Source organism: Callorhinchus milii, unplaced genomic scaffold (assembly GCF_018977255.1).
Source record: "Callorhinchus milii isolate IMCB2004 unplaced genomic scaffold, IMCB_Cmil_1.0 Scaffold11, whole genome shotgun sequence".
NCBI classification, from domain to species: domain Eukaryota; kingdom Metazoa; phylum Chordata; class Chondrichthyes; order Chimaeriformes; family Callorhinchidae; genus Callorhinchus; species Callorhinchus milii.
Genome location: NW_024704752.1, coordinates 10,597,528 through 10,624,845, shown reverse-complemented (window position 1 = coordinate 10,624,845; position 27,318 = coordinate 10,597,528). Strand labels below are relative to the sequence as shown.

The 27,318-nt window shown below is 39.7% G+C and overlaps 2 protein-coding genes across 3 annotated transcripts; both read left to right on the top strand.

The window, feature by feature from the left end:
- The first annotated feature begins 311 nt into the window (after positions 1-311).
- Positions 312-13,151, top strand: LOC103187045 (autoimmune regulator). Of its 2 annotated transcripts, XM_007906395.1 has the most exons (17): positions 312-432; positions 1,152-1,296; positions 3,204-3,378; positions 4,035-4,166; positions 4,602-4,763; positions 5,123-5,262; positions 5,803-5,859; positions 6,806-6,874; positions 7,651-7,720; positions 7,929-8,033; positions 8,236-8,378; positions 8,561-8,629; positions 9,040-9,155; positions 9,361-9,475; positions 9,828-9,902; positions 10,466-10,609; positions 10,974-13,151. In XM_007906395.1, exons 2-17 carry the CDS (start codon positions 1,153-1,155, stop codon positions 11,052-11,054), a joined length of 1,797 nt encoding a protein of 598 aa, XP_007904586.1. In that variant the 5' UTR covers positions 312-432; position 1,152; the 3' UTR covers positions 11,055-13,151. The 2 variants fall into 2 exon arrangements, with proteins under 2 accessions (XP_007904586.1, XP_007904635.1); XM_007906444.1 differs by lacking the exons at positions 9,361-9,475; positions 10,974-13,151 and having other exon boundaries at positions 10,466-10,561.
- A 3,331-nt stretch (positions 13,152-16,482) lies between these two features.
- Positions 16,483-25,561, top strand: aire (autoimmune regulator). The gene is made up of 14 exons (XM_007906330.2): positions 16,483-16,629; positions 16,895-17,069; positions 17,826-17,984; positions 18,359-18,430; positions 19,134-19,229; positions 19,553-19,701; positions 20,339-20,454; positions 20,673-20,781; positions 21,138-21,491; positions 22,206-22,339; positions 23,042-23,138; positions 23,608-23,697; positions 23,956-24,068; positions 24,958-25,561. The coding sequence occupies exons 1-13, from the start codon at positions 16,483-16,485 to the stop codon at positions 24,034-24,036; spliced, it is 1,779 nt and encodes a 592-aa protein (XP_007904521.2). The 3' UTR covers positions 24,037-24,068; positions 24,958-25,561.
- Positions 25,562-27,318: the final 1,757 nt, after the last annotated feature.

The following is a 27,318-nucleotide window of genomic DNA, read 5'->3' as shown; positions in this document are numbered from 1 at the left end:
AGAGCTTCACGGGGTGTATTTTAAAGTGCCGTGATTGTTGGCAAAGTAAGAGAATGCCACTTAAGAACATAAGAATTTGCTAGGTGAAAGAAGACCAAGTTTGCCTTCCATCATCCTGGCAGTCGCTTGACATGTCGTGTCCCAAACTATAGACTATATTCTGAGATATTATTTTCTAGCAGATATTATTAGCCACAGAAGCTCTTTCTCTTCATAGATCACATGTAATTTACTGGTTGGAAATTTAGAGACGTTCCCTTGGACGTGCCGAATGGATTGAGTAATTTCCTTGTAAAGCCATATTTCGCACCGTACCAACAAGGGCTAATGTTTCAAACATTTAAACCAGGAATATTGAATTTTACAAACATAGTGTGAAGGGAGGCCATCCATTGATTAATTCCACGAAAAAATTGATCTGGTTACATTCAGGTAAGTGACTGCTTACTGATTCTTGGGAATGTCCTGTCGTTATATGAGAAATGATATCCTATTTCTGGGGCTTTACTCAAACTCTTTCGATTGAGTTTGCTAATGGCTACCGAAGTGAAATGTTGTGGCATTACAACTTATGGCATGTCTCAAACTTCATCATGCTGTTCAACAACAACAACAACAACAACAACAAGATTCCATTTATAAAGCGCCTTTCACGTCAGGAGGACGTCCCAAGGCGCTGCACAGTTGGGTCATAACTAGATTAGCCATTTCCTCTCTTTTAGCTGTTCAATTTGCCAACTTTAAAGTTGCCTTATCTTCCCGGAAATCTGCGCCCACGAACCTTCTTGTTGTTTGTGGTAGAACAGAAATACATTGTTTTGACAGTGGCAACTTCAGGCACCATTGATATTACATGTTTGTGGGAAAAAAACTTTTCATGAAGTTTAATGTGTTGTTCAGGGCAGTCAGTGTACGCTGCACTCAAGAGTAAGAGACAAGCCATGGGACCCAAAGCACAAAGGAGGACTAATGCAAATTGCTGTCAGAAACATCAAACTCCTCTTTCAACTGACCCAGTAAAATACTGTGAAGTGCTTTGAGATGTCTTGACGATGTGATGAGGGCTACATCAAATGCAAGGATTATTATACAGTAAGAGCGCCATTGATCATAATGTTAGTGATGGACAGATTTTTTTCTCCTTCCCACAGAATGTCTTTCAGTCAATTCACTGACGACCAGGTTACCAAACTACTTAGGAGGTTCAAGGTGGAGGTTTCCATGGCAATTGACAAAATGTTTCCCTTCCTCCATAACCTTCGGGACAAGCAGATAATTACAAATGAGAAATTCAAGGTAAGTTCAGCGTCATGGTGAATGCAGGAATCTTACCAAGCGTATATGTGTGTCACACTACATGGTTCATCCTAAGTTTTACAGCCATTCACTGAAGGAAGAGATGCATTGATTTAACCATTCAAGTGTCATTTACTGCCTCCCCACCCCCAGCCCCCAAAAGCTTCCAAATACTAGGATATAGCTCAACAGGTAGTGGCCACTTTCCATTGTGACCATTCTTCAGGGGTGAATTTTGGCAGTAATTAATCAATCCTGAGAGGTCTCTTGACAACCATCCTATTAATTAAGACTGATGAGGTGTATCTGATTCACCTCGCTAATGAAAGATAGTAATTGTTTTTCTTGGTAGCCATATTGCAACAAAATAAAAATACTTGTCAAGAGTTAGTTTCTCAATAATGCCAGGAATTGAAACTGAAACTGCACGTAAGAGTTTTGCTTGCCTCCTCCATGGAATACAGGGTGGATTGGGCGTAGAGCAGAACATTATTCAACAGAAGTAATTGTCCTATCAGCGTCAAGGAAGGGATATTTCAGTACCATTCATATTGTGATGAAATTTACTCTTTAGATCTGAAATTCTACTTACTCTAAGCTTGTCAACCCATTTTGTTTTAAGTTTTAGAATCGCACATAACTGTAGAAAAATTTAAGTTTCAGCTTATTTCGGAAGCTGTTTCTTTTTAAGAACTAAAGAAATTTGGCTTCCAAATGAAGTCTGAATTTTAGAATTTTCCACAATATTTTAAGACAAAGTTTGGGCAAAAAAGACAAAACAGCCAGCTGTTTGAAGCACTTTGAGTCTTCCTGATATAAAAGGTGACCTCTAAATGTAACTTGTTATTGTAAGGGTTTTGGACAGTCCCAACTTGGTTCACGTGACTGTGGGCTCACAGAACTAAGGTTGGCACCTAAATTGTTGATCTAACTTAAATCTTGTAGGAATTGGAAACTGTTACACTTTTGCATTAAAACCTCTTCTGAGATTGGGGCTGAGTTACATTATTGGGGAATTATTGGGGTAGTTGTGCTCTGCATTAAACCTAACAATACAACAACAACTTACATTTATATAGCGCACTTCACACAGGATAGCGCCTCTTGTCGGAATGCTGTTCTTGACTTGGGATTGACTTGATCAGTGCCCACATTCAGTTCCCCAGCACTCACATCTTTTATGGCCATAAATACATGCTCAAAAAATAATTTTGAACAGTGTCATTGTTGCCGGAGCATATGATTATGGTTATGATTATGTGATTATATATGATTATGATTCAGAGTCCTGTAGCTCAGTGGTTAGAGCACTCGCTTTGCAAGCGAGAGACCTGAGTTCAATTCCAGGCAGAGGGTGAAACCTTGGGCAAGTTACCTTACTCCACACACAGCCTAATAATAATCCCTCCAAAACCAAAGACAATAATAAATTGGTCATTTTCAATCTACGACTGTTTGTGGGACATTGCTGTGCGCAATTGGCTGCCGCGTTCGCCCACAAATATACAGTCAATTCACTTTACAGTGTGTTCTGTGAAGCGCTTTGGGACGTCCTCCCGACGTGAAAAGCGCTATATCAAATGCAAGGATTATTATTATTATTATTATTATGATAAACTTACCTACAAAATTCACAGTCATTGTACTTGATATAAATCAAGTGAAATGCTTTTTTCCTGACATGAACGGCGGTTTATCGAATGCAAGGATTATTATTATTTATTATTATGATTACATCATTCTCAACTTTATTGACTGCATTTTTCATGGGCATATTTTGCTTCCCTAGTATCTAATGCATATACAGTATTCATAATCCTACTAATGGGAGCTGGGCCAGAGTAGTGACACATAGTTGCACACGATACAATAATGCCCTTGTGGCTAAATACCAATCTCTCCTGCAGGAAATTGAGGCTTTGGCAGAACAGAAAGATACCAACGAAGCTATTTACCTGTTGCTGAGTTGGCTGGAAAAGAGCGATCCTTCAACTCTTCGCAAGTTTTGGAATTGCTTGTTTAAGGACTTTAATCTGCAGAAGTATCCCAAGCTACTACCGTTACAAGAAGCATTAAGTAAAGGTATGTTAGTATAAAGTAACTGGATCCATGGTGTCATGGTGCTGAGGCACTGCAGAAAAACTGTCTTAGGAATATAAGTTTCTACCTTGTGTATTGCAAGCCTAAAGCAGTTTGTCAGTCATCTGTACATAACAATGACTCAAATTAAAAAGACGCAGCCAGATCGTCATCCAGAAACAGGAATAGAGTGTAGTCTTGATACTGCTGTCATTTGTAGCTCATCCAGAGATATCATCGGCTGGATACAATCTGATTTAGCATATTAGAAACTGCTGCTCTCTCTGACTGGTGGTCAAACATAGTCCAACCCATGTGCTTATAAGTATGAATCCACAAAGCCAGTGTTTTTGTTATAATCAGAAATGGGTAGTCATTTCTACTTGGATCTGATGCGGGAAATAGAAATCTTACTAGCACAATAGCACACGAGGTGCTCCTGTAAGGATGAGGTTAAGCTGTATTGATGAAGAGGACTAAAATGAGCTTCACTTTTGCATCTAACCCATGTTGCTCTTGACAAAGAAACAAAGAGGCTGACACTTGAATGCACAATGTGGGAAAGTTTTCTGTTCTCAGCACTAGCATCCTGCCTCATCCTGATAAATAAAAGACAAATACATTTTCTTGGGAATAAAAATACAAGCCTCTTATTTTAGATGTCACCAAAGACCAGAGAAAAGACACCTCTTTGAACCATTCTTTAAGGAAGTCTGTAAAGAGAAATCATCCTGATAAAGAACCTACAACCAGCAGAATGAAATCAGACCAGATCAAAGACTCAATTATAGGTAAGCTTCTGCAGGTCTGTCCTACATGCCTTCCTTCTCCATGCATTTTCCTATTTGCACAAGTGTATAATGAGTGGTTTGTGTTTATAATGAGTGGTCATTCTCACTCTGCTCACTGGTGGAGTAATTTGGTTTTCATGTTTAACGCTTAAATTGTCAAACATTCAGCCTAAAATAATCCCATAAAGTAGCATTCCATCCCCAGGTAATCAGTTCATTTTCCCTATCAGTTTTCCTGTTTGGATGGTTGTCTGTCTGCAGCCAGTGTGTCTGTCTGTCTGTAAGTGTGTCTGGTTGGGTGTGGAAGAGTTTATCTCATTGTCTATCTGAAAGCAGGCCTACCAGATGGTTTCTCTATGTCTGTATGTTTGTCTGCCCACCTATGACTCTCCACTGATCTTATTCATTTTTATTGCGCTTCTCTCTCTCCCTCAGAACCAAAGGATAAAGGCCACGATGAAGAGAAACAGAAAACAATTGACCATAAACCGAGGAAGGAAAGGTTTCATTCCCAGCCTGCTGACTTAACGTCTAGTGAACTGCCTGTTTCCTGTGGCTCAAAAACTGGAACATTACACAAGAAGAAACTAGCAAAGGGTAACACAGAGTTTAATACAAATACTGGATTGACTAGCACTGGGTCACTGTCACACATAGAGCGCAGTGAATAAGAGTATGGGTTACAAAGACAGTGATAAGACTGCTTAACAGTGTGTGATGTTCCAGCTAACACTGGGTAACAGCATTTGATAGACAGACTGAGACTATTGCTGGGTAACATGTTTTTTGTTCAGATTAATATAAATTGTGGAATGGTTTACAGAATGGGTAAAGAGTGAGCACAACATGAAGATTAGTAGCAGTGATTCCCACCACGGTAGATTCGAGCGAGCTCTATGTTTGTAAATAGGCTGGATGTATTTATAGTCTAAGCCTCATCTTCCTTAATTTTGCAGGAAACTCTGTGAAATGCATACAGGTTGGCAAAGACTGGTACTCTCCAAAGGAATTTGAGGATCTGGGAGGACGGAGTAGAAGTAGAAATTGGAAAACAAGCATCCGTTCCAACAAGCTTACGCTGCGAGAGTGGATGAAGGTACACTAAATATATGCATCTGGTGGGCTCTGGTTATCTTAGTCAGTTACAGTTTGGAATCATTTGGAGAACTTAACATGAACTTTAGCCTTCATCTAACTTCTGCTTCTGTGACCTTGGAGTGCTTGATGCTGTAGATTACAGTGGTGTAGTTGGGTCGTCTCCGCATTTATGGTTATAATAATAATAATCCTTGCATTTAATTTAGCGCTTTTCAAGTCTTCTAGACATCTCAAAGCGTTTCATAGAATACACTGTAAAGTGAATTGACTGTATATTTGTGGGCGAAATGCAGCAACCAAATGCACAGTAGTGTCCCACAAACAGTCAGACCAAAGGGACCAAATTTATTATTGTTTTTTTTCTTGAGGGATTATTATCAGGTGTGTGGAATACAGCAATTTACCCAAGGTTTTGCCCTGCCGGGAATCGAACTCGGATCTCTTGCTTGCGAGGCGAGTGCTCTAACCACTGAGCTACAGGACTCCACTATGAGTAAAAGGACCTATCCTCTGCATCTAACTTGTGTTTAATTTTCAGCGGGGATATCTGTCGTGCGACAAGTCGAGCAAGATGTCCCGCAGACCAGAAATTAAGGTTAGCATGCTTAGAATTCAGAAATTGCAATGGGAACCAAGAAGACTGTACCCACACAATCTCAGAGTTCCTGTAGCCCCCGGCACATACTTATAGACCTGTACATTCTCTTTACTATGTGCCTGACTTGCTCCTTTTCTCTCTTTCTGTTTTTAGTCTTGTGTGAATGTCTGTATTCTTGTGGGCCTATATCTAATGTATGTTCCTGTCTTTCACTTTCATTTTTTTCTCAATTTATTGTCTGTGTATCTAAATAACTATGTACACTTCCATTTCTCTCTTGATTGCTGTTGATCTGTCTGTTTCTCTGTAACATGGGGTATTTTATAAACATGACCAGGAGGCAGGAATTTATCCCAAAGTGGGAAAGAGGAGAATAGGCTGACTCAGAACAATTGTCTCTGAAAACCCTCTTTTGTCCCCCACCCTCTAGCCCCATTGCTTCAAGGCCTTTGAATCCACAAAAAGCGAAAAGGTTACAAGCAGTTTGGTTGAAGAATGTTCTTTGGCTCATTTGATCTCATCCTATTTAAGTAGATGGGTTATATAGTGGAATGGAGGAAACACGCATTCAATGGGAGAACTGAACAACAGCTTTTATATAATAATATAATGATAATAATCCTTGCATTTGATATAGCGCCTTATCCACATCTTCGAGACGTCTCAAAGCACTTCACAGAATATACTGTAAAATGAATTGACTGTATATTTGTGGGCAAAACGTGACAGCCAATTGCACACAGCAGTGTCCCACAAACCGTTGTGGATTGAAGTGACCAATTTGTTTTTTCTTGAGGGGTTATTATCAGCCGTGTGAAGTACGGCAACTTGCCCAAGGTTTTGCCCTGCCAGGAATCAAACCCGGGACTTTCGCTTGCGAGGCGAGTGCTCTAACCACTGAGCTAGAGCTATCCTTTGCATCTAACTTGTGTTTAATTTTCAGCGTGGAAATTTGTCGTGTCAGATGTTGAGCAAGATGTCCAGAAGTAAACCCTGCAGACCAGAAATTAAGGTTAGCATGCTTAGAATTTAGTAGTTGCATAGGGAACTAAGAAGACTGTTCCCACACAATCTTACAGAGTTCCTGTAGACCCTGGCACACGCTTATAGACCTGTACATTCTCTCTACTATGTGCCTGACCTGTTCTTTTTCTCTCTTTCTCTCTGAAATGGATTGACTGTATATTTTGTGGGCAAAAAAGAATTGGAATAAGTCTCTAGCTCAATGAGAGATGTCATTGCAGAGTTGTCAATGAGTTTTGTTTAGATGGAGACACACTGTATTAGGTGCTCCTCTGAATAGTGTAGAGGTTCTGCATGTGGTGGGTTGAATGGACTAACCCTTATGTTCTGTGTTTGCAATTGCAGGAAATTGAAAGTTTGCACTGGAATAGCATGAGCAATGAATCCAGCTCTTCACCAACATATTCCAAATTATCACCTAAGACAAGTGATTCATTTTTTTTTACCAGTTTCTTCCACTCCCTTGTCCTGAAAGCATTTAATCTTCACTGGGATGTACCTGATCACAGGGTACGCTCAGCCCAGGTAGAGATTCTTCAGATGTGGCCCTAGACAATGAGTGTTTGGACCTTGGAACAAGTCATCCCCAAACTCAATGCTGTCTTCTCCTAATGTCTCTACATGAGCATCTCCAGCATGGGTCACTCTGTCGGATCTGACATATCCTCACTCAGGAGAGAGTTACAAACAAAGGCTGTTGAGAGGCTCTTGTCTGATATGAAACCAGATCCTTAACGACATGAATTTCTTATAATTATTTTCTAGGATGATGTCAGGCTGACTAATCAAGCTGCACTGAACCATGAAGACGTTTCTCCAGAAAAGACCTTCAAAGGTGAGACTGCTGTGTTTTATCTAGGAAAGTGGAATGTTAAATATTCTTTTAAAGGGGCGGGCGACTGAGCATCTAGTATCTCATCCCCTGAATTTGAATACCTGCCTGGAACTCACCTTAAAAACTGACACAAGAAAAAACTCTTGTTTAAATAGTAAGAGTAACTATCGAGTCCTTTGTTTTCTCTGTTTTCATTTTCGATTGCAAGGAGTGAAGATTAAGAGTGATGAAGAGAACATATTCTTGTCAAAGAAGCTCCCAGTTTCCTGTGGCTCTATGAATGGAATCCTGCATAAGTGCAGGTTTATATCAGGTAGAGTAATTATCTGTATGTATAGACAATGCGCATTTCTGTGGTTGGTGCCTCTGATGTATGATTTTACATTTATATTTCACAATTTGCACACAGCAGACAGTACCATAAAGGGTTTCTTTGAGTGTTTTATTATGCAAGGATTTCTCTGCATTTTGTTCATTTCAGCCCATATCACATTTGTCCATTTCTTATGTTTTAGGAATTCATGGAAAGTGCATTCGAACAGAGACCAAGTGGTGCACCCCAGTGGAATTTGAGGATCTGAGTGACAGTAATAAAGATCTAAAATACTGGAAGAGAAATATTCGATGTAAATCAGAAACATTAGGGAAGCTAATCCAGGTAGGTTCCACTGAACTGCTAGGACAGAAAGATCCATCTGCTTCCACTTACTCCGCACACAGCAGTTATCAAGCCTCAAACCTTTATGATCTGGGTCTCTTAATGACATATTGGACAGTGGTTTTATCAACTGAACCATGAGAGATGCATCAATATTAATGTTTTGACACTTATCTCTGCAGAAAGGCTACTTGAAACTTCACAAGCTGCACTGTGATTGTGAATGCTGTCACCCTCAATTTGTTGATCAGGTAAATACATCAAAGATCACAAGATTGGTTTGGATGAAGATGACCCTTTTGGCCCATCTAATTTAATTCCTTCAGAATACCCACCCTTCCAACCTCCTATCACAGCATTGAACTGCTTTTTAAATTAGTCTAGTGTCCTGACCTAAACTAGAAGGATGTCTCAAAGTGCTTCACAGGAAATGCGAGGAAGTGATACTGTCTGTAACTCATTTCCTCATTGAATGACAATGAGAAATTGGGAACACATCGACGATACAGGTATAAGCTAGAATGCAATGCTCTGTCTAATGTTTGGCCAAGGGATGTTGCAGGGAAAAAGAAAATAGAAAAGAATACTTTTTAAAAAATTACCATTTTCAGCTCTAGTGACTTTCTGCCTCTTCTGAGTGTGTACTCTTACTGTTTTCTAGAATGAAAACAATGATGATGTGTGTACAGTCTGTAAAGACGGAGGGGACCTGATCTGCTGTGATGAATGCCCACGAGCTTTCCACAAGCAATGCCTTGTTTCCAGATTCGAACTGAGGTCTGTATCCTGCTTGAACTATGTCTAAAAAACACATGGAAAGTGCTACCGTATTTTAAACAAATGGTTTTAAGTTCTAAAGTACATAGAAATTATATACGCTAAGGAGTTTTGACAATTGGTAGGTGTTTATGAAGTATTGGCTTCTATCTGTCTAATTTATGAAATTAGGCACTGAACATTTCGTTTCACTTAATCTTTCCAGTGAGAAATGGGTCTGTACCTTCTGCAAAATTAGGAACCTGTCAGAAGATAAATCAGGCAGTGACATCTCCAACAATGGACTCCTTACACAGCCAATGTGTCCAAAGCAGCTAATGGTAAACCTGATACTAGGACCACATTGTTCGTGTTCAGGAATACCCCACCTCTTTGTGAGAATTGCTGTGTGCAATTGGGCTGATAAGAGTCATGCTTCTAGAATATTTACTTTACAAGCTGTTTCTTAAATTAATCCAGCATCCTGGCCTCAGCCTTCCTGGTAACCTGTTCCAGCCATTGTTTACTCTATTGGTGAAGATCTTCTTCCTGGCGTCTGTCTTTAAATTGGTTTTAGCAACTCTGAACCCATACCCTCTTGTTCTACTGCCTTGGTGAATGCGGAAGTAATCTGACCTGTATATTTTGAATTGATTTTAATGGCTGTGCCTAACAGCATCTTTCTAATTACAGAAATGTGAATTTGTTTTACTGCAACTCTGCTGCAACGAAGAAAGTAGGTGTTTTGAGAAAGATCCATGTAAAACTGTAAGTATCTGCCCTGAATAGTCACTACTGCATTACTTAGTTGGCTTTTCTTAAATCAATTACTTTTACAATGCATTTGTATTTCAATCTCCCTTTCTTACAAGTCTCCTTCATATTTGATCAGAGTTAAAATTCAGAAGGACTTGAGAAGGACAGATTGTGGCCCCGGTCTATTGGGATAGAGTAACAGCAGCCTATTGGGATATAATAGCTTCAGTCTATTGGGATAGTGTGGTCTCACAATCTATTATAGCTGGGTCCCTTTACAGTATATTCTGTGAAGTGCTTTGAGACATCTCGAAGATGTCATAAGGGGCTATATCAGATGCAAGGTTTATTATTATTACAGCACTATTAGAAAAGAGAAGAGAGTCGATGATGTGACAAGGCACTATATCAAATGGAAGAGTTATAATTATATTTTTATACGAATTCTGGTTGAGTGGCCTGAAGCATTTCTGCACTTAAAAGCTTCTTGGTTGCTGAATGATAGATACCAGAGAAAAAAAGGAGTAATGGCAAAATGAGGCCAAACTCAACTTTTCTGGCCTCTTCTGTTAAAGATTCCTAGTTACAGCAACGTGATTGACAAACCCATGTGGCTGCACAAGGTGAAGGAGAATCTCATGGCTAAGAATTACCCGAGCGTTCACAAGTTTGCCACGGATGTGTATCTCATCTTCCAGAATTGTATCAAATTCAACCAGGTAATTCATGGAGAACCCATCCTCTTCACCACAGAATGATCTTTCCACATACTCTAATTTAAAACATTTCCTTCTGTGTAGTAATCTAGTTTATCATGAATCTAATAGCCTATGGCAGGAATTGAATTTATTTGTCACTTTCCAACCTTAATGCTTTTTACAATTCTGTTGAATTTTCTCCGCATCTACTTTTTTTCCCTTTCTCTCTTAAGAGCTCTGTAGTCATGGTTGGGTACACTTAATGTGGAACCCTCACTGCACTAAATGTTTCTCAATATGGTAAGTTCCTAGGCATCCTTTCTTTGATATCATCTCTGATGTAACTTTTCAGAACTGCCTAACATCTTATACTTATTTCCAACAGGGAAATGAATTTGAAGCAATTGGAAGAAAGCTTGATAATAAATTTAAGGCGAATTTAAGGCAAGTCTTTGGTATTTCGTAATATGAGCTTTGAAAGCTCCTCACGGACCATTGAATGGTGTCGTAACAATGCTTCAATCCTAAATCTGGGTTGGTTTCTCAAGCAAGACCCCTGGAGAGGGAGAATTTATGGATGATCAAAATTGGGAGTTCAAGGAAATCTACTATCTATTATGTCATATCTTTTCTAGCCTGGTATGTTTGTCCTATATGTATGTAATAATACCAAATTTGAAATCGGGATACACTTGGTTGAAACAACTGTTGACCACCCATGATCTATTTTGTAATGTGTGACGATGTGATGTGCATTAGAAGAATCTTACAAAAAATATCATGAAAATGGATCGACACATTTAAGTACGGAGAGTACAACCAATGTTGTGTGATGTGACTGCTATTTCGTTAAGTTTCATAGTAACTCAGGCAGGTAGATGTAGCACAGCCCTGCAGTTGCTAGATTTCTCTATTGTACTGCACCCAACATATCATAAAGTAACATTCAGAACATTCCTGCTATGTATTGCCAAGCGCTCCAGGACGCTACCATGTGTTATTGTTGTATTCTACGGCCTGAACCAGCAGCAGTAGCAACTCCGCAAGCAGTATCACTTTGCCCAAATTGCTGGATCCTCAAAATGTGGAGCACTACTGACCATTGCCAGTGTGTCATGTACCAGAAATTGTATGGTATTCTAAAGTCAGAAAGAATTCCATTTAATCAACTTGCAAACGGTCTGTGGGCAAAACAGGAAAATCAGCACATTAATTCTCCATACCCGGGAGATACACATGATACCATCTCATGGAGGACATCAAATATCCTACAGGTGTTCTCCTGAGGAGGAGTGGACTACAGCATTATTGGAGAGATGGTATCCCAGCAGAGGTACAATCAGGTACATTGATTTAGATTGGCTTTCTGCTTGTCACAGAGGAAGTAGGCAAAAGAATCTCCTGCAACTTGCACAACACAGCAAGGAATAGAGACTCTGATTGAATGTTTTATTCAATACATTTTGCTTTTACTTCTGATTTAATTCCTACTGGCATATATACAGAATATCAATGGGGAAATCAATTTCCTCCCTGTTTAATCTGTTCGGTTAGCAGTAGCTTCTGTTTCTTTTAGCTTTGCTTCATTCAGCTCCGCTTAATTTAACGTGACAGAAAGAATTTGATAACTCATAAAAAAATGCCCAAAAATAAAATGTTTGGTGTGGTGTAAAGTACTGTGCACCAACATTTACCTCTGTGATCTGATTCTTTCTGGTTGTGCAGATGGCCTGCCCAAGGAAGGATAAACAGTGGAGGATGTCTGTGGTGTATGATGTGGAGAAGCAGGCAGTATAGAGTCCAGAAATGAGCTCTATGAGCTTTCTTCACAGGCCTTTCCTTCTACACACCAGACTTGGCTTATCAGTTTTTAATAAGACGGGGGGATGGGATTGCTTTCAGTTGTGCAACTAGTTCTCCAACTAAAGGTTTTGTGTATGAGGGTGGAGGAAGGAGATGATTGCCATTCTTTCTGGTTACATTGCTCTTGCAATCAAAACAGCCACTGACAGAATGCTGATTTGATAATGGAAATGTCTCTCCTTTCCTGAGGACACAGCTCTTCTGGCTCTGCCAAGCTAGATTGGCCAAGATCATTTTTAGTTCACACAGAGCTCTCACTGTGACAGCGAAGGTATTTATTCTGTTCTGTCCTGTTTGGTACTCAGTGTACCAACCAGGAAGTAAAGCTTTGCTCGGAGGGTAATATGGATTACAAGAAAGGGTAATTGAGGCCAGGACACTGGACTCATTTAAAACAGCTTGAATCTGTAATGGGAGAGTGGTAGGTTTGGTGTCTGAAAGGATGAAATCAAATGGGCCAAATGGCCTTCTTTATCGAAACCTCTCTTATGACCTTGTAATCCACTGGTGAAATATTGTACTGTGTTCTTGCTTTACCAAACCAACATGGAGATGGGATTCTTACAATTACTGTTAGATTATGTCTTGGTGTAAAAGTATAATTTGGGATAAACTGTATTTTTACTTTATTTCTCGGTAAATGTTTACAAGAAGCTCAAACTCCACAAAACATCTATTAAATCACATATTATGAAACAGATCTGAAGTCATTGTAAAATCAATTGAGTTTCAATTCAATACCACAGCATTTCAACACCATCTTTTGCATGATGTACAATGATTGCTATGTCAGAGGACAAGAGTTCCTTTGTGTGCCAATTCTGTTTGTGTTTGGTTCTTTTTCCTGTGTTAGTGCTGGTTGTGATTTGTTTCTTCCCTGTAATTAGTCTGAAAGAATAATACAGGTTCCAGGGGTAGAAAAATAGGCTGCTGAAATATAGCAACCCAAGCTGGGAGCAGGGCAGGTTAATATTCCAACACAAAGGTAAAAGCGTTTAGTGTTGAATTGAGCCACCAGTCACATCCACACTAGCATCTCACATAAACATCTGCTTCTTGAAGCTAATTTCAACAGTCTATAACCATTTCTCACCTCCTGTTTATGTTGGAGTTTCTTTCCTCACCCCCTCTCAGATACATCAGAGCACTGATTCATTGCACATGAATCCAAAGACTTCTGATCCTAATGCCCGGCCAGGAGGGTGGTTTGGGCAGAAACCATATTAGCTTTTGAAAAGGAACTAGATATCTAAAAAAGAGGAAAACTACAGATGTAAAGGAAAATGCACTGAAAGGATTGCATTTTTTTGGGTGCTCGGGATTTCCACAGCCTGCCAAACTGGACTCCTGACTTTCAATACTGATGAGCTGTCAGGGAGTTTCCAGTCCTGTAATTTCCCTTAATATTTCTCCAAATAATAACTGCGTAACAGAAATATCTTTCTATTTCTAAAAAGGTCTGGATCGTTATTCTCCAAACTTTTGCCCTTCGCAAGAAGACACGAAGGGCTCGATGGACTTCAGGGACTTTCAAACATAGGTTGCTTGGGCAAGTGTCACTGCAGACAAATCTCAAAGCTGAGAACCAGCATTCTTGTTTGTCCTGGGATGCCCCAAACTTTCCATAAAATGTTCTGTAATTACATACACTTATCTGAGACTAAATTTACTGAGAGACTTCAGCTTTTTTAAAAACTTTCCATTATTATTAAAAATTAGAAAATCTGCAAGCCGGCCTACCGAGCTTGGAGAGCTGTCCCCATGTCTAATCTGGACATATTCAGAGGAGTTTGCACCATTGTAGCAATAGTAGTACATGGAGATTTGACTCCGGTTGTCATACTAACTGTTAGTTTTGTATAGTGCAGTGGGTTGCAGTTGTTCTGTAGTCTAGCACCCCTAAACTTAAAAGAGACTCTTACAAATTACACAAATTCTGATTCAGGAAACAGTGAAACGTATGAGGGGAAATGAGCAGACTTCACATCTTCAAAAACATCCTATTGTAAATACCAAACACTCTCAACATTTTTTAAAACACCATTGCACCTTTTGTTGAATCTCATGCCAATTATTTTGTATCTAGACATTGTGCTCAGCCACATTAGTTCCCACGCATTCGCCTGTGTGAAAATTGGGTGAATTTATGCTATTGCAGTACTTAAAATTTGTGCCTTAAGATCTTAAGAAAATATGGAATGAGAACAGGCCAAGGAATCACCTGTTGTATACTACAATACCAGCTCCCAAACAACTTTCAACTCACCTGGAGGAACATTTAATTGGTGAATAATGTACTCATAATATTGAGATATGTCAGCCCATTTTAGGCACCCAATATTAACAACAGCAGCAAATTAATTTTGTATATAGCCTTTCATGTTGGGAGAACATTCCAAAGCATAGGACAGTCAAGGATTTGTACCCGAGCTGGAGGTTAGGATCAGGAGGGGCAGGGAGTGTAGGGTTAGGAGAGTGACCGAAGGTGCGGTCAAAGAGGAATGTCTTGAGACGGGTCTTGAAACAGGCAAGGGAAGAGAAGAAGGGACTGTGGGATGAATCAACTCCAGCGTCAACAACTTCCAGATCAGATACAATATGTGTTAGATCACTCTATCCTATCACAACAGTAAACCTCAACTCCAATTTCAGAAAAGCATCCATGAGAGTGATATTTTCTATTTCCCAAACATCTCTCCTGTGGCTTCTCTGGGTGAGTTTACCTCTTTATTTTGGAATGGGTTCTAATTTGAGGTGAGTTCTGTTCTTTGCTAGCCAGGAACTGAGTTGAAACTCGACAAAAGTTTTGTAATTGAGGACCTCTATGGCCACAAGACAGAGGAGACATCAGTTTGGTGAATGCTCATCACTGGAACCCCACAGCACAATGAAAAAAATAAAATGCTTTTACAAAGTACAATTAAGCGACGTGGTGTTCCTCACAATATGACTTGTCGATTTGGGTGCTTTCCAGCTTTATCCTTTTGGGAGCTGGTGTCAGTTTCATGTAAAGGTGCACTTGCCTTATAATGTTCATTTGTATAAAGGACAATCCAGTATTCATTCTACAAGGCTCAGAGGAAATTTTCTATTCTGTTAAAGGTATGGTTATTTAGATAATGATTATTGCTATATGTAATGGTATATTCATATCTTGAATGAAGTGTTTTGTTTCAAGTGGTCTCATGAGCTGTTTCACCTTTTATGCTGTTTGAGCTGCAATTTTAGAGCAAATCGTGTTCAGTATTGGTGGAAGTTCAGACAATGCATATTCTATTGGAGACAAACTCCGGACACGAGAATAATAATACTTTTTTCCATTTGACATTAGTGCCTTAGTACAGAGTTTTCTGTAAAGTATAATGACTGTATTTGAAGGTGAATGCAGCAGCCAGTTTGTGCAGCTCAATGTCCCACAAATGGCCATGAAATGAATAACCATTTTTAAAAAAAAATCTGTTTGATTTTTGGCCAATTCACCAGGAGAAACTTGCTTGCCTTTTCAAATTATGGCAATAATTTTTAATAAAAAAATAATATTTTTGCATTTGATATAGTATCTAGATGTCAAAATATCTCAAAGGCCTTTACAACATTTACTGTTAAGTGTAATCATATATATATATGTAGATTAACACAGCAGTCAATGTGTACAGTAAATGCCCCCAAAGAGCTAGATCATTTGAAAGAAGATAGAGTTGAGGGTTGGGGACTTTCCTGTTGTCCTGATTTATGGGATTTATTGAAATAGGAAAAATGAAGAAGTATTAATACTTCCTGTTCAAATAAGTCCCATTAATAATTTTTGACTTGATGTTCTATGATCGTCTCACAGCTGTCATTTCTTAGTTGGCTTTTATCAGGACTTGATGGTTTTCAAACCATCCCAGTTGGCAGAGTTGAGAGTGTTTTGCAGAAAACTGTTCTAAGCAGTGAGTAGCTTATCCAAAGAATGCACTCTAGGCAATGATTCTGAAAAGTAGTTCTGTTTTCTTCAGTTAGGCTAAACGTACCATTCCTCTTCCAGCAGAATGTCGAGCTCTGATAGAGTTGTTGATGCGAGTCTCAGGCATATGCTGAAGACAAGCAGGACAGAGATCTCCATGGCCATCGATGACCTCTTTCCATTTCTTCATGGACTGATGGACAACGATGTGATCACTGAGCAAATCTTCAAGGTATGGAACAGGTCGCACGCACAGGAGTTAGAAACTACAGTAAAAAACATAGAGAAAGGAAAAATGAATAAGTAAAGCAGAGAGCAAGCAAGGAACAATGTGAGCAAGAGAGAATGGATCTTTATCCTCTCAGACCAGCCTATCTTTAAACCGTCTGATAGCATTGAAAAACACAGTTTTCTAGCATTGTGTCTCCAAGTCTCACAAATGAGGTTCAGCAATGCCCTGAGTTTTCATAGACTAATGACATATTGTGTTTCTACAGGAAGCCTTACAACTGAAGGAACAGAAAGGCAACAATAAAGCAGTATATGCCACACTGACATGGTTGCTGGAGAGGAATGATTCAAATATCAACAGCTTCTGGAAGAATTTATTTAAAGATTACAATCTGGAACGGTATCCCAAACTCCAGCCAGTCTACCACAGCTTCTTCAAGGGTAAGGGAGAAAACTGGTCGGAATTTGCATTAAATAATACACAGCAGATAGGAGTGTGTTTCGAGGACTTACCTCTCTGAAGGAGATGGAGTTATATAAACACAAAAACAAAGCAGATCAAAGTCAACTGGACCTTGTGTGTTAAAGTCTTCAATACACACCCGTACATTTATTTTTCATGATATATGGATGTATGAATTAATGACAGGTTAATTAGCTGAAGTGAATGTTAAATGATCTACTAAAACTACATAGGAATCCCTTTCTGTTAACACACTTCTTAACTAACATGAGGTATTAATGTTTGCTGCTGGTGTGAAACTATGTGACCAGTGTGAGGCAGATTGATGGCATTTGAAAGGAGTAACCTGTTTGGATGAGACAACGAATAATAGATGGATTTGTTTCACTTGTCTCCTGGATTCTCCTGAAAAGGGTGACACTTGCTGAGGTACAATTCTATCAGTAGGCCTCCAATAGCTGGCCCAAATGGCCATTAAATTACACTTTTCTTCATCTGCCAACAAATGTGAAATGTGCTCCTATGGCTTCCCATAGATAAGTCCTGTGGATCCCTTTTTGCCAATACAAAGGGGCCTGAAAAACCAATGCCACTTTACCAATTTCAGAATCCAAGACTGATATCAAAGTAAATCGTAGTTCAAATCACAGCAGCTACTGGATATAAATTCAGAGCAATATAATGAAAAGTATCAATAATAAAGTGCTGCCTGAGCCAATTTAAATTTTTTACAGACATAGATCTCAGTAAAATGAGAAGAGGAAGAAAGATGCTCAAAATGTCCGGAAATCAGGGGGTGACAACACCTCAGCTTAAAAGAAAGACTTCTGAGGAGATGCAAGTGTCCTCATCTGTCCTCAATACAAAACGTGCCACCAGTAAAGTGACCCCAGGTAAGGACTGTGTTTTAGTGGGAATTTTACCTTCCTCTGTTTGTTTCTTCACTGCCTCATAGCCTGGTTCTGCTCTGTGACTAGTATAATGATCCAGCTGCTTCAATGCATCTCTTTTTATCGGATGTCAGATCAGATTTATTACAATAATAAATTGGTCACTTCAATCCACGACTGTTTGTGGGACACTGCTGTGCACAATTGGCTGCCGCATTTCACCCACAAATATACAGTCAATTCACTTTACAGTCTATTCTGTGAAGCGCTTTGAGACGTCTAGAAGACGTGAAAAGAGCTATATCAAATGCAAGGATTATTATGTATGTATATCTCTTTTTATAAGCAATTGACTCATTCTTATGGTCACTTTTCAGGGACAACAACAAAGGAAAGAGTGCTGAGAAAAACAGAGACTGAGAACATAATCAGAATCCCTCAAGGAAATGGTATATTGCCTAGACACAAGGCAATGGCAGGACATAGGAATATTCCAATCTGTTCCCTTATACAATGACAACCTTGGAATCAGGAAATCTGCTCCAAGTCCTTTCTGTGTTTCAATAACTTTGTGTGATCAAGGATTGGAGGGAAATTATTGGTTGAATTCACGTGTGCTCTGGGTATCCATCCTCTGCTGCTGGGCTGTTAACGTACAATGATAGAAATGTACAAGTTCAGTCCTTGCTATACAATTCATCATCACAGAGATTTCAGCAACTGAAACTCATTTTAACATTAAAAGTGTCTCTATTTATGTCAGACAGTTAGATAATCTTGCTCCTGATTCTACAGCTATATGTTTGTAGTGTGGGTTGGTGGGGTTGACAAACCTTCACGTGAGGCTCATTGCAATTCATAGTGGAAAATGGCAACCTTAATACGAAGACTCAATTGTCAGTCAAGGTGTGTTAAATTTCCTAATAAAGCAGGAGCGTTTTTATTTGGGGGGGGGGGAGCGGTGAATGTTATGCTTAAACATACCATAAGAAATCTTTATGCTGGGAAACATTTTCCTGTTCAAAATTCTCAGGGATGAAATTCCACTTTTTCCATTATCCTGGCATGGGTTTGGCATGGCACCTGTCTGTTACCACACAAACGGCAAGTGTTGGTGACATAATGTATGCATCTTTGTGTTTTTCAATGAAGGAATGGTGGCACCATCTGTTCCTGCCAACCTCTCAGCCAATGAACGCCCTTGTGGGGATGTTAAAGGAATTCTCGTCAAACAAGCCCTTGATGCAGGTAACATTAAATCTAAATTCAAATTACTTGCAACTGATAAAGCGTTGTTCAAGTGGGGAGAATTTCTGAAAGCACTTCACAGAATTTACTGTAAAGTGTAGCGACTGTTTATTTTGTAGGTGAACACAGCCAATCCCATTATTCTCCAGTAGATTGTTAGTATTCAGAATCTCAAATATCTCTTTTTGTTTTGGGCAAAAATGAAGCATTGGAATATAATGTGATGTGACTGGTGATGTGGGTGATATATAAAATAATATATTTCCTCCGTATCAAAAAAGTCTACAGTAGATTAATACTGATGAATGACCTATTTCATTTAGGGATATCCAAAAAGTGTATTAAAGTAGGTGGTGAGTTCTATACTCCTGCTACATTTGAAGATATCAGTGGAAAAAGCAGAAGCAAGAACTGGAAGGAAAGCATTCGCTGCAAAGGATTATCCCTGTCAAAGTTAAATAAGGTGAGTCAGGTATTATACCACAAGATCTAAAACAGAAAATTCCATGAAACAGTGAGTAAATCAGGTGTTAGACGTCCCTTTTCCTCCCAATAATAGACAGTTTTGGTTTTTTAGCCAAGCATTATTGTTCAAACTGTTCATACGAACAATTCTATCGCATCTGCCTCTGGTTTATAAATTCCTTTGGGTATATTCTATACTTACAGAATGACAATTTAAAGGGCAATGGACAGAATGGTCACAGCTGCAACCAAATGTCCTCAAAGTCAGATGTACAGGTAAATCCGGGCCAAGAATTTTTCCACAATTTTTCCATTAGCATTGTCATTTGATGTTTAACTGAACCTTAAGCTGTGGAGGATGGGTACTGCATTCAAAAAAAGACTTCAGCAAAGCAGTTTAAATGGTATCAATTCATTCATTCAACAAGGAACTGGATAAACAGCAGAGTCTAAGTTATATTGATAACCAATAATTGAAACCTTTGCACTAACACTTTGTAATGGGAGTTCGCATTGTGGTGTTTTGTTTGAAATTCTCATAGAAGGTCATTCCAAAGTAGGGACACCGTCACTTTAACTTCAGGTTTATTTGTCATCCCTCTGTATATCTCTGACTCCCTTTCCTTTTTCCTTAGCCACACCAGAAAAATGATGATGAGTGTGCTGTGTGCAGAGATGGAGGAGAACTCATCTGCTGTGATGGGTGTCCCAGAGCCTTTCACCTCAGCTGTCTCATACCCCCTCTCACTGAGATACCCAGGTATATTGATCCGGCAAGTACACATGGATTGGTTTGCAAGGGACATTGAGATTATTTTTTTTTGCTCAAATGGTCCCTAAGTAGTAACCCCACACAATTGTTAAAACATGGCTGAAATGTCCAGTCAGGAAGCTTTTCGTCGAAAGATTGACTCTATGTATAATTCCATTGTCCTGCTTTATTCCTTTCCTGTTGCATTGGTGTATCTACCTCTTCAGTGGTATCTGGACGTGTTTGTCTTGCACTAATGGAGAGGGTGATGCGCGAGCGACTCTAAACCCTGTACCTGAGAAGAATCAGCAGTGCCACAGTACATCAGGAGTCCAGGTGGGTCCTGCTTTAGTGAGGCTTGTTGGGCACCTTATCTGTAAGCATCTCATTCGGGGATTAAATTTGAACTCACTCCCACCACCTAATCCTCCTGTACCTTTTTTTTCCAAGCTGAAAAACTGGTCGTTAAATATCTGCCTGTATCACTGAGGTGACCACAAGACAATTCAGTCATCCCCCCCACCCCCCTTTCCTGTCACTCTCTGCAGCACACATGAGCTTGTGCCACACGTTGTCCCCGTTACTCTCTCCTATTGCGGCTCACCTTGGGCAGAGACTCGGGTGCTGATACATTAGGTGAGCGATCATCCAGCAGAAAACAAGTTACTGCGTGTTATCCCTTTCTGTACCAGGTGCTGCTGTACAAGCAGAAACTTGTGGGCGAGTTGGAGCAATTGCTGAAAGCAACGGCAGCAGCCAGTGGAAAGTATCCTCGCAGTGCTGCACCTACATTTTTAGCTGCAGCGCCAGTTACACCAACAGCATCATCATCAGCATCTGTCTCATCATCTACACCACTGTCCTCATTATTGACGGCACCTTCCTCATCATCAATGCCAATTTCTTCATCACTGATGATATCTTCCTCATCATCAATACCATCTTCCTCATCATCAGTATCATCTTCAATGGTAACCTCATCTGTGTCGTCAACATCATCTTCATCACTGCCTTCAATTTCCTTTGGTGGGAATAAGAACCAGCAGGTAATCAATACAGTAAAAAGGGTTTCAACATATCGCATAGCGGCCTGTAGGCTAGTGTGAGGATACACATTAGTGCTTCACAGGTGGTTACCATTCCTTCCTGGGCCAAGAAATTTGCCACAATTTTTTTTAAAAGAGAAACATACCTAAAGCATCAGGATCCATTGGACAGGAGACCAAAGTTAATCTTATACCCTATCACATGAGTATGACAAGGGTGCTTGGAAGAGCCTCCTCACATAATAGAGCAGTGTCCAAGTTTTAGAAGGACTTGGACTTTGTAGGCAGTTTAGAGTAAGAGTAAAAGATGTTTGGCACATAAGAAGAAACTGAGGTTGTTGGAGGTGTTTTAGCAGTGAAGCAGCTTATATGAGTGAGTGGGGTTAGATCAGTGAAACAGAGTGAAAGAAACAATAGCATTTTAAGGAAAATAAGTCATCAAATGAGCCATCAACTTCAGTGTAGATAGAAGAATTGCAAGAAAACTAGATAGTCATGAAACCAAATGGTGATAACTTTGGTGGAAGCCCATAAGATAAGATAGTTTGGAAGCACACAATAACATGCCCTCTCAAAGCTTCGGTGATGTGCCCAAGGTAAAAATATATGAATAACCAAAAATAAATCACCAAGATTCTTTTTAAAAGGAATAACCCTGCTTGGAGTGAACTAACTCAGATGTTTCTGTGTTTCTATTTTCATGGAACGTCCCAGGTTTGTGAGAAGCCAAAACACGATCACATGTGCAACATTTGTAAAACAAGTGGGGATTTAAAATGCTGCACTCAGTGTCACAGAACCTTTCACCTGGATTGCCACTTCCCTCCCATCAATGGCACCAATATCAGGTGAGGAGATCGAATGGTCAACTGCAACAGAAAATATTTAAGCGTTTCGCCCACAAAATACAGTCAATCCACTTTACAATATATTCCATGAAGCACTTTGAGACATCTCAACGATGTGATAAGGCACTATATCAAATGCAAGGATTATTATTATGATTACAGGGCTTCCGCGTTTCGCCCACAAATATACTGTTAATTCACTTTACAACATATTCTGTGAAGTGCTTTGAGCCGTCTAGAAGACATGAAAAGCGCCATATCAAATACAAGGAATATTATTATTATTATTAGCTGCATCAAGTCAAATATTAGCTAATGAGCAATATTTATTATCTATATGTCATCCTGCCTCAGTTGGTAGCACTCTCGCCTCTGTCGATTCAAACTGCATGTCAAAGCTTTGAGCTCATAATTGAGGATGATGTTCTGAATCGGTGGTGGGGAACGGTTTTGCTAGTGATGCCATCCTTCACATGGGACATTACACCTAGGTCTTATCTAGCTGTTGAGGTGGATGTTAAAGATCCCATGGCACTAACTTAAGATCATGCTGTAATATTGCAATAAATATACACTGCTGGAGAGTACAAGTCTCAGCATTGCTTCACAAAAGGTTACTTGGTTCTGTAGGGTCTATAATTAAATTAACTCTCATGCTCTGTCATAAGCCTACCTCAATAAATGGTTTTATCTTTGTAATAGGGCAGGGAAATGCAGCTCGTGCATAAACATGACAGCAGTCAATAATCCAATTGAGCCAGTGTTGGAGCGTCAACTCTCAAATCTGCAGGGAGCTCAGGTAAGTCAGTGTAATTGTTTGCGCAACAATGATAGTTACAATCGATTGAATGAATATGTGCTGATGGACATAGTTACTCCTTCCTCAATACTTCAGTGCAGTGAGAACAGTCCATTTTTTAGCTACAAAAAGTAACAGTGCTGGAAATAATGCTTAGGCTTTTCATCTGTCATTTTCCATTGTATTACAGGACACTATAGTACTCCCAAGCCATATAGTGAAGGGATGTATCTCTTGATAGTATAGTGGTGTATGGATTTTTTTCCTCAACAATATATCGGAATCTATCCATGCCCCCTATTGCCAGCAGAACTGTACACTTAGGATGGATACTTTTGGGGTCACAATTGGTTTGGTTGCCACATGGAAATCGAAAAGTACAAGAAGAAAAACATTTTACAAAAACACGGAAGCACTTTGTGTCTTCAGCTGAACATAACATCTTATTCTTTTTCCCATCTTTCTTCAGTCAACTGTCATTGAAAACTCAACAGAAGGGGATACTTACACAAACGAGCAGCTCTTCAACAAAGACGAATTTGACTTATTTCTGAGAGAGGTCAGTTTGAAAAGGACTCACAAAGACAACAACAACAAAATTACAGTTATAGAGTGCCTTTCACGTCGGGAGGACGTCCCAAGACACTGGTGAGGTGGGGCAAGGCAAGTGCCTGGTTATTTGAACAGGGCACAGATCTGAACTCTGGATCAAATTCAGAGAGAAACCTGAATTTAATCCCAAAACAGAAGCAGTGTGTGGTAGCACAAAGCCAAAGTAATACAGTGCTTGTAAACTTCCTCTTTGTTTTCCTTGCAGGATTCAATTGATAACATCTTGCAGTGGGCTCTGCAGAACATTCCCAGACCCCTCAATGAGAACCCAGGTTTTATTTATTAACAAGCACCATTTGGTGCAGAAAGTGACCAGAAGTAAGTAAAAAGGTAACTAAGTTTTAAAATCCTACTGAAAACGCTGATTGTACTTACATCAGCACTGCTGGTGACCCAACATCCTGCACCACAAGTGGCAAACGTAGATAATAATAATAATCCTTGCATTTGATATAGCGCTTTTCACGTCAGGACGTCCCAAAGCGCTTCACAGAACACACTGTAAAGTGAATTGACTGTATATTTGTGGGGGAACGCGGCAGCCAATCTTCCCAGCTCAGAGTCCAAAGGCACAAATGATAACTGTAAGCAGCTAGTGCTCAGTTGAGACAGTTCAGCACCTACCAGCGATTGAACTCTTCCTGGTGTGTACAGCTGTGTCCGAACTACAGACTGACACATTGCTACAGTGTGATTTCTACCAGGTCTACAGCCTCATGATTACATTTTGGACCATGTCAATTTAAAGGCAAGATTATGTTTCTCCATTCACTCCATGCGTAAATTTCTTGATGTGTTATTTACAAATTTAGTTCACCTGGTGCTTTTTCTCATTCTCGCTAGTGTTATCCCTCACTCGATAATAGTTAAACAACACAACCCTTCATTTGTGTAGGACAATTGTTGCAAATAATACCCTTTGTGGACTCCCATACCTTGTAGGTTGCAAACCCATTAATAGCTTTTTGGAAAGCTTTTTAATAGCTTTTTGGAAAGCCAGGGCACCCAATAAATTGTATATTTTAATAGCGGAGCTACATCAGACTCAGCATTGATCTTTCGTAAATCCATTTACCTCACCGCCATAGATTTAAATAAAATGTTCAATAGTTTTTGAAATCAATTTCCAGCTGTTATAATTACTCTAAACTTCAGAAGTGTCCCAGAATGTAGTCATTTAATGTCTTATCATTTCTTTCCAATGCAGGTGCGACCACACTAAAGATGAACAGCCAAACTTCATTTCAGTCAGTCACGAAAGCATCAGGAAAACTTAGAATAAAGACAAATTCAGTTTGTTTACTTTGAGGCACATTGTTATTATCTGCTCCATACAGTATTAGTCATTTCAATGGAAAGCGGTAATATTCATTATGAAATGCAGTGACACCCGAGAGCAATACCGGATCTATTGCAAAATTATCAAAGAACTGGGATAATATAATATTTTCACCCATGGTAAGGAGAATGGGTAAACTTTTTGACTAGATCACCCTAGATAAATGAAATTTTATTTAATTTGCAGTACAAGTGCAATTTAATGTACCTGCCAGTCAGAGGCAGTAAAAATAAAAGTATACCAAGGTGTGCTGTCACTCCTGATGATAGAAACTACAGTATATGAAATAGTCCATCTCAGTAAAACCTTTTGATTAATTGCTTTCCATTTTTCTGCTATTTGTACCTTGTATACAGTAATGATGACAAGGATCACAACCCAAAAATTAGAAATAAGGAATACATGTAATTCAAATGGTCCCAGTAAAAATAAATCAAGTACTCAATGTATATCATCTAAAATGACCAAAAAAAGGCTTAGATTCAAATTCAAGAACTGAGTATTTTGAAGATTAACTTTTTCAAACTTTTATTCCGCTTACGAAATACTATCATTGCTGCAAATTGTGAAATCATTCTCGTGTAATAAACTTTGTATCACATTGCAATATCATCAATTTATTCTTTCAAATTCCGCTGTTTTACAAAATGAAAACTGTCACATTTTAAAAAGAAACACTCTACACAATGGGATTGTATTTTAACCCACACATCCAACATTCAAAGGACATTGATGCATTAGACAGTTTATTGATGCTATTGAGGTACATTTTACCATGTTACTGCCAACCTACATTTTTTCACTTTATTGATAAAAACGAAACATGACGAAATAATACATATTGGATTGTTGCAAAACATTTTTATTAATTTCTTCTTTCACAAAAACTGGGTGGTCCATTTGTTTTTGGGGGGGACTGGAGCTCACTCACCACCTCCTGTCTCTCAGCACTGGACAAGGACACACACACACACTCAAGAGACACAGAGAGGCAAACACACAGACACACAGACACACACACACACACACAAACTCAGGGACACACACAAACAGAGGCCAGAGAGAGAGAGAGGGGGACACTCACACAGAGACACTCACAAAAGGACACACATACAGAGAGAGACACTCACAAACACACGGAGACACACTCACAGAGACACTCACAAACACAGAGACACACTCACAGACACTCACAAACACACACACACTCACAGACACTCACAAACACACAGACACTCACAAACACACAGACACTCACAAACACACAGACACACTCACAAACACACAGAGACACACTCACAGAGACACTCACAGAGACACTCACAAACACACAGAGACACACTCACAGACACACTCACAGAGACACTCACAGAGACACAGACACTCACAAACACAGAGACACTCACAAACCCACAGACACACTCACAGACACACTCACAGACACTCACAAACACACAGAGACACAAACACAGACACTCACAAACACACTCATAGAGACACTCACAAACACACAGACACTCACAAACACAGAGCGACACAGACACTACACAGGGAGAGACACACACAGACACCGACACTCGGGGCTCTGCGCTCTCGCGGTGGAATGAAGCCCACGTTCCGCTGGTGCCGCACTGCGCCTGCGCCTCCGGAGCCGCTCCGCCCGCGGTGACGTCAGACAAACAGCTGTCAAGAGGGCAGCGGTCGCTTCTGTCCGGTCCGCTTTGCTCTTGGGCCTCCTCCCAGGTCCGCTCCACCCCCCGTGTACGGTGAGGATCGCCTCTCGTGGGCGGTATTGGGTGTCTGTGACCTCGAGAATGAACTCCCAACACACGCGAACCCGGTGTATTGTTCAGTGCGGCACAAAATACCATAAAGTATAAAATTAACGGGTCTCAAGTGAGACGGGATTTAGAAAGACATATGTTTCCCATCCAACAGCTAATGCATCGACCAACTCCTTTAAATAGTATATTTCAGCTGATTTATTATTATTATTTTTTTTTTGCACGGAGTGAGACCCTGAAACCATCACCTGTGGAATTATAATAATAATAATAATAATAATCCTTGCATTTGATATAGCGCTTTTCACGTCAGGAGGACGTCCCAAAGCGCTTCACAGAACACACTGTAAAGTGAATTGACTGTATATTTGTGGGCGAACGCGGCAGCCAATTGCGCACAGCAATGTCCCACAAACAGTCGTGGATTGAAAATGACCAATTTAAT

Bases quoted from the DNA above. Each gene is read 5' to 3' on its own strand.
- LOC103187045 (XM_007906395.1), top strand. From the start codon at position 1,153: ATGTCTTTCAGTCAATTCACTGACGACCAGGTTACCAAACTACTTAGG. The intron at 7,721-7,928 runs GTGAGACTGCTG...TTCGATTGCAAG, and splicing joins TCCAGAAAAGACCTTCAAAG to GAGTGAAGATTAAGAGTGAT. The intron at 8,630-9,039 runs GTAAATACATCA...ACTGTTTTCTAG, and splicing joins ACCCTCAATTTGTTGATCAG to AATGAAAACAATGATGATGT.
- aire (XM_007906330.2), top strand. From the start codon at position 16,483: ATGTCGAGCTCTGATAGAGTTGTTGATGCGAGTCTCAGGCATATGCTG. The intron at 17,985-18,358 runs GTAAGGACTGTG...GTCACTTTTCAG, and splicing joins CACCAGTAAAGTGACCCCAG to GGACAACAACAAAGGAAAGA. The intron at 19,702-20,338 runs GTATTATACCAC...TAGCCACACCAG, and splicing joins AGTTAAATAAGGTGAGTCAG to AAAAATGATGATGAGTGTGC.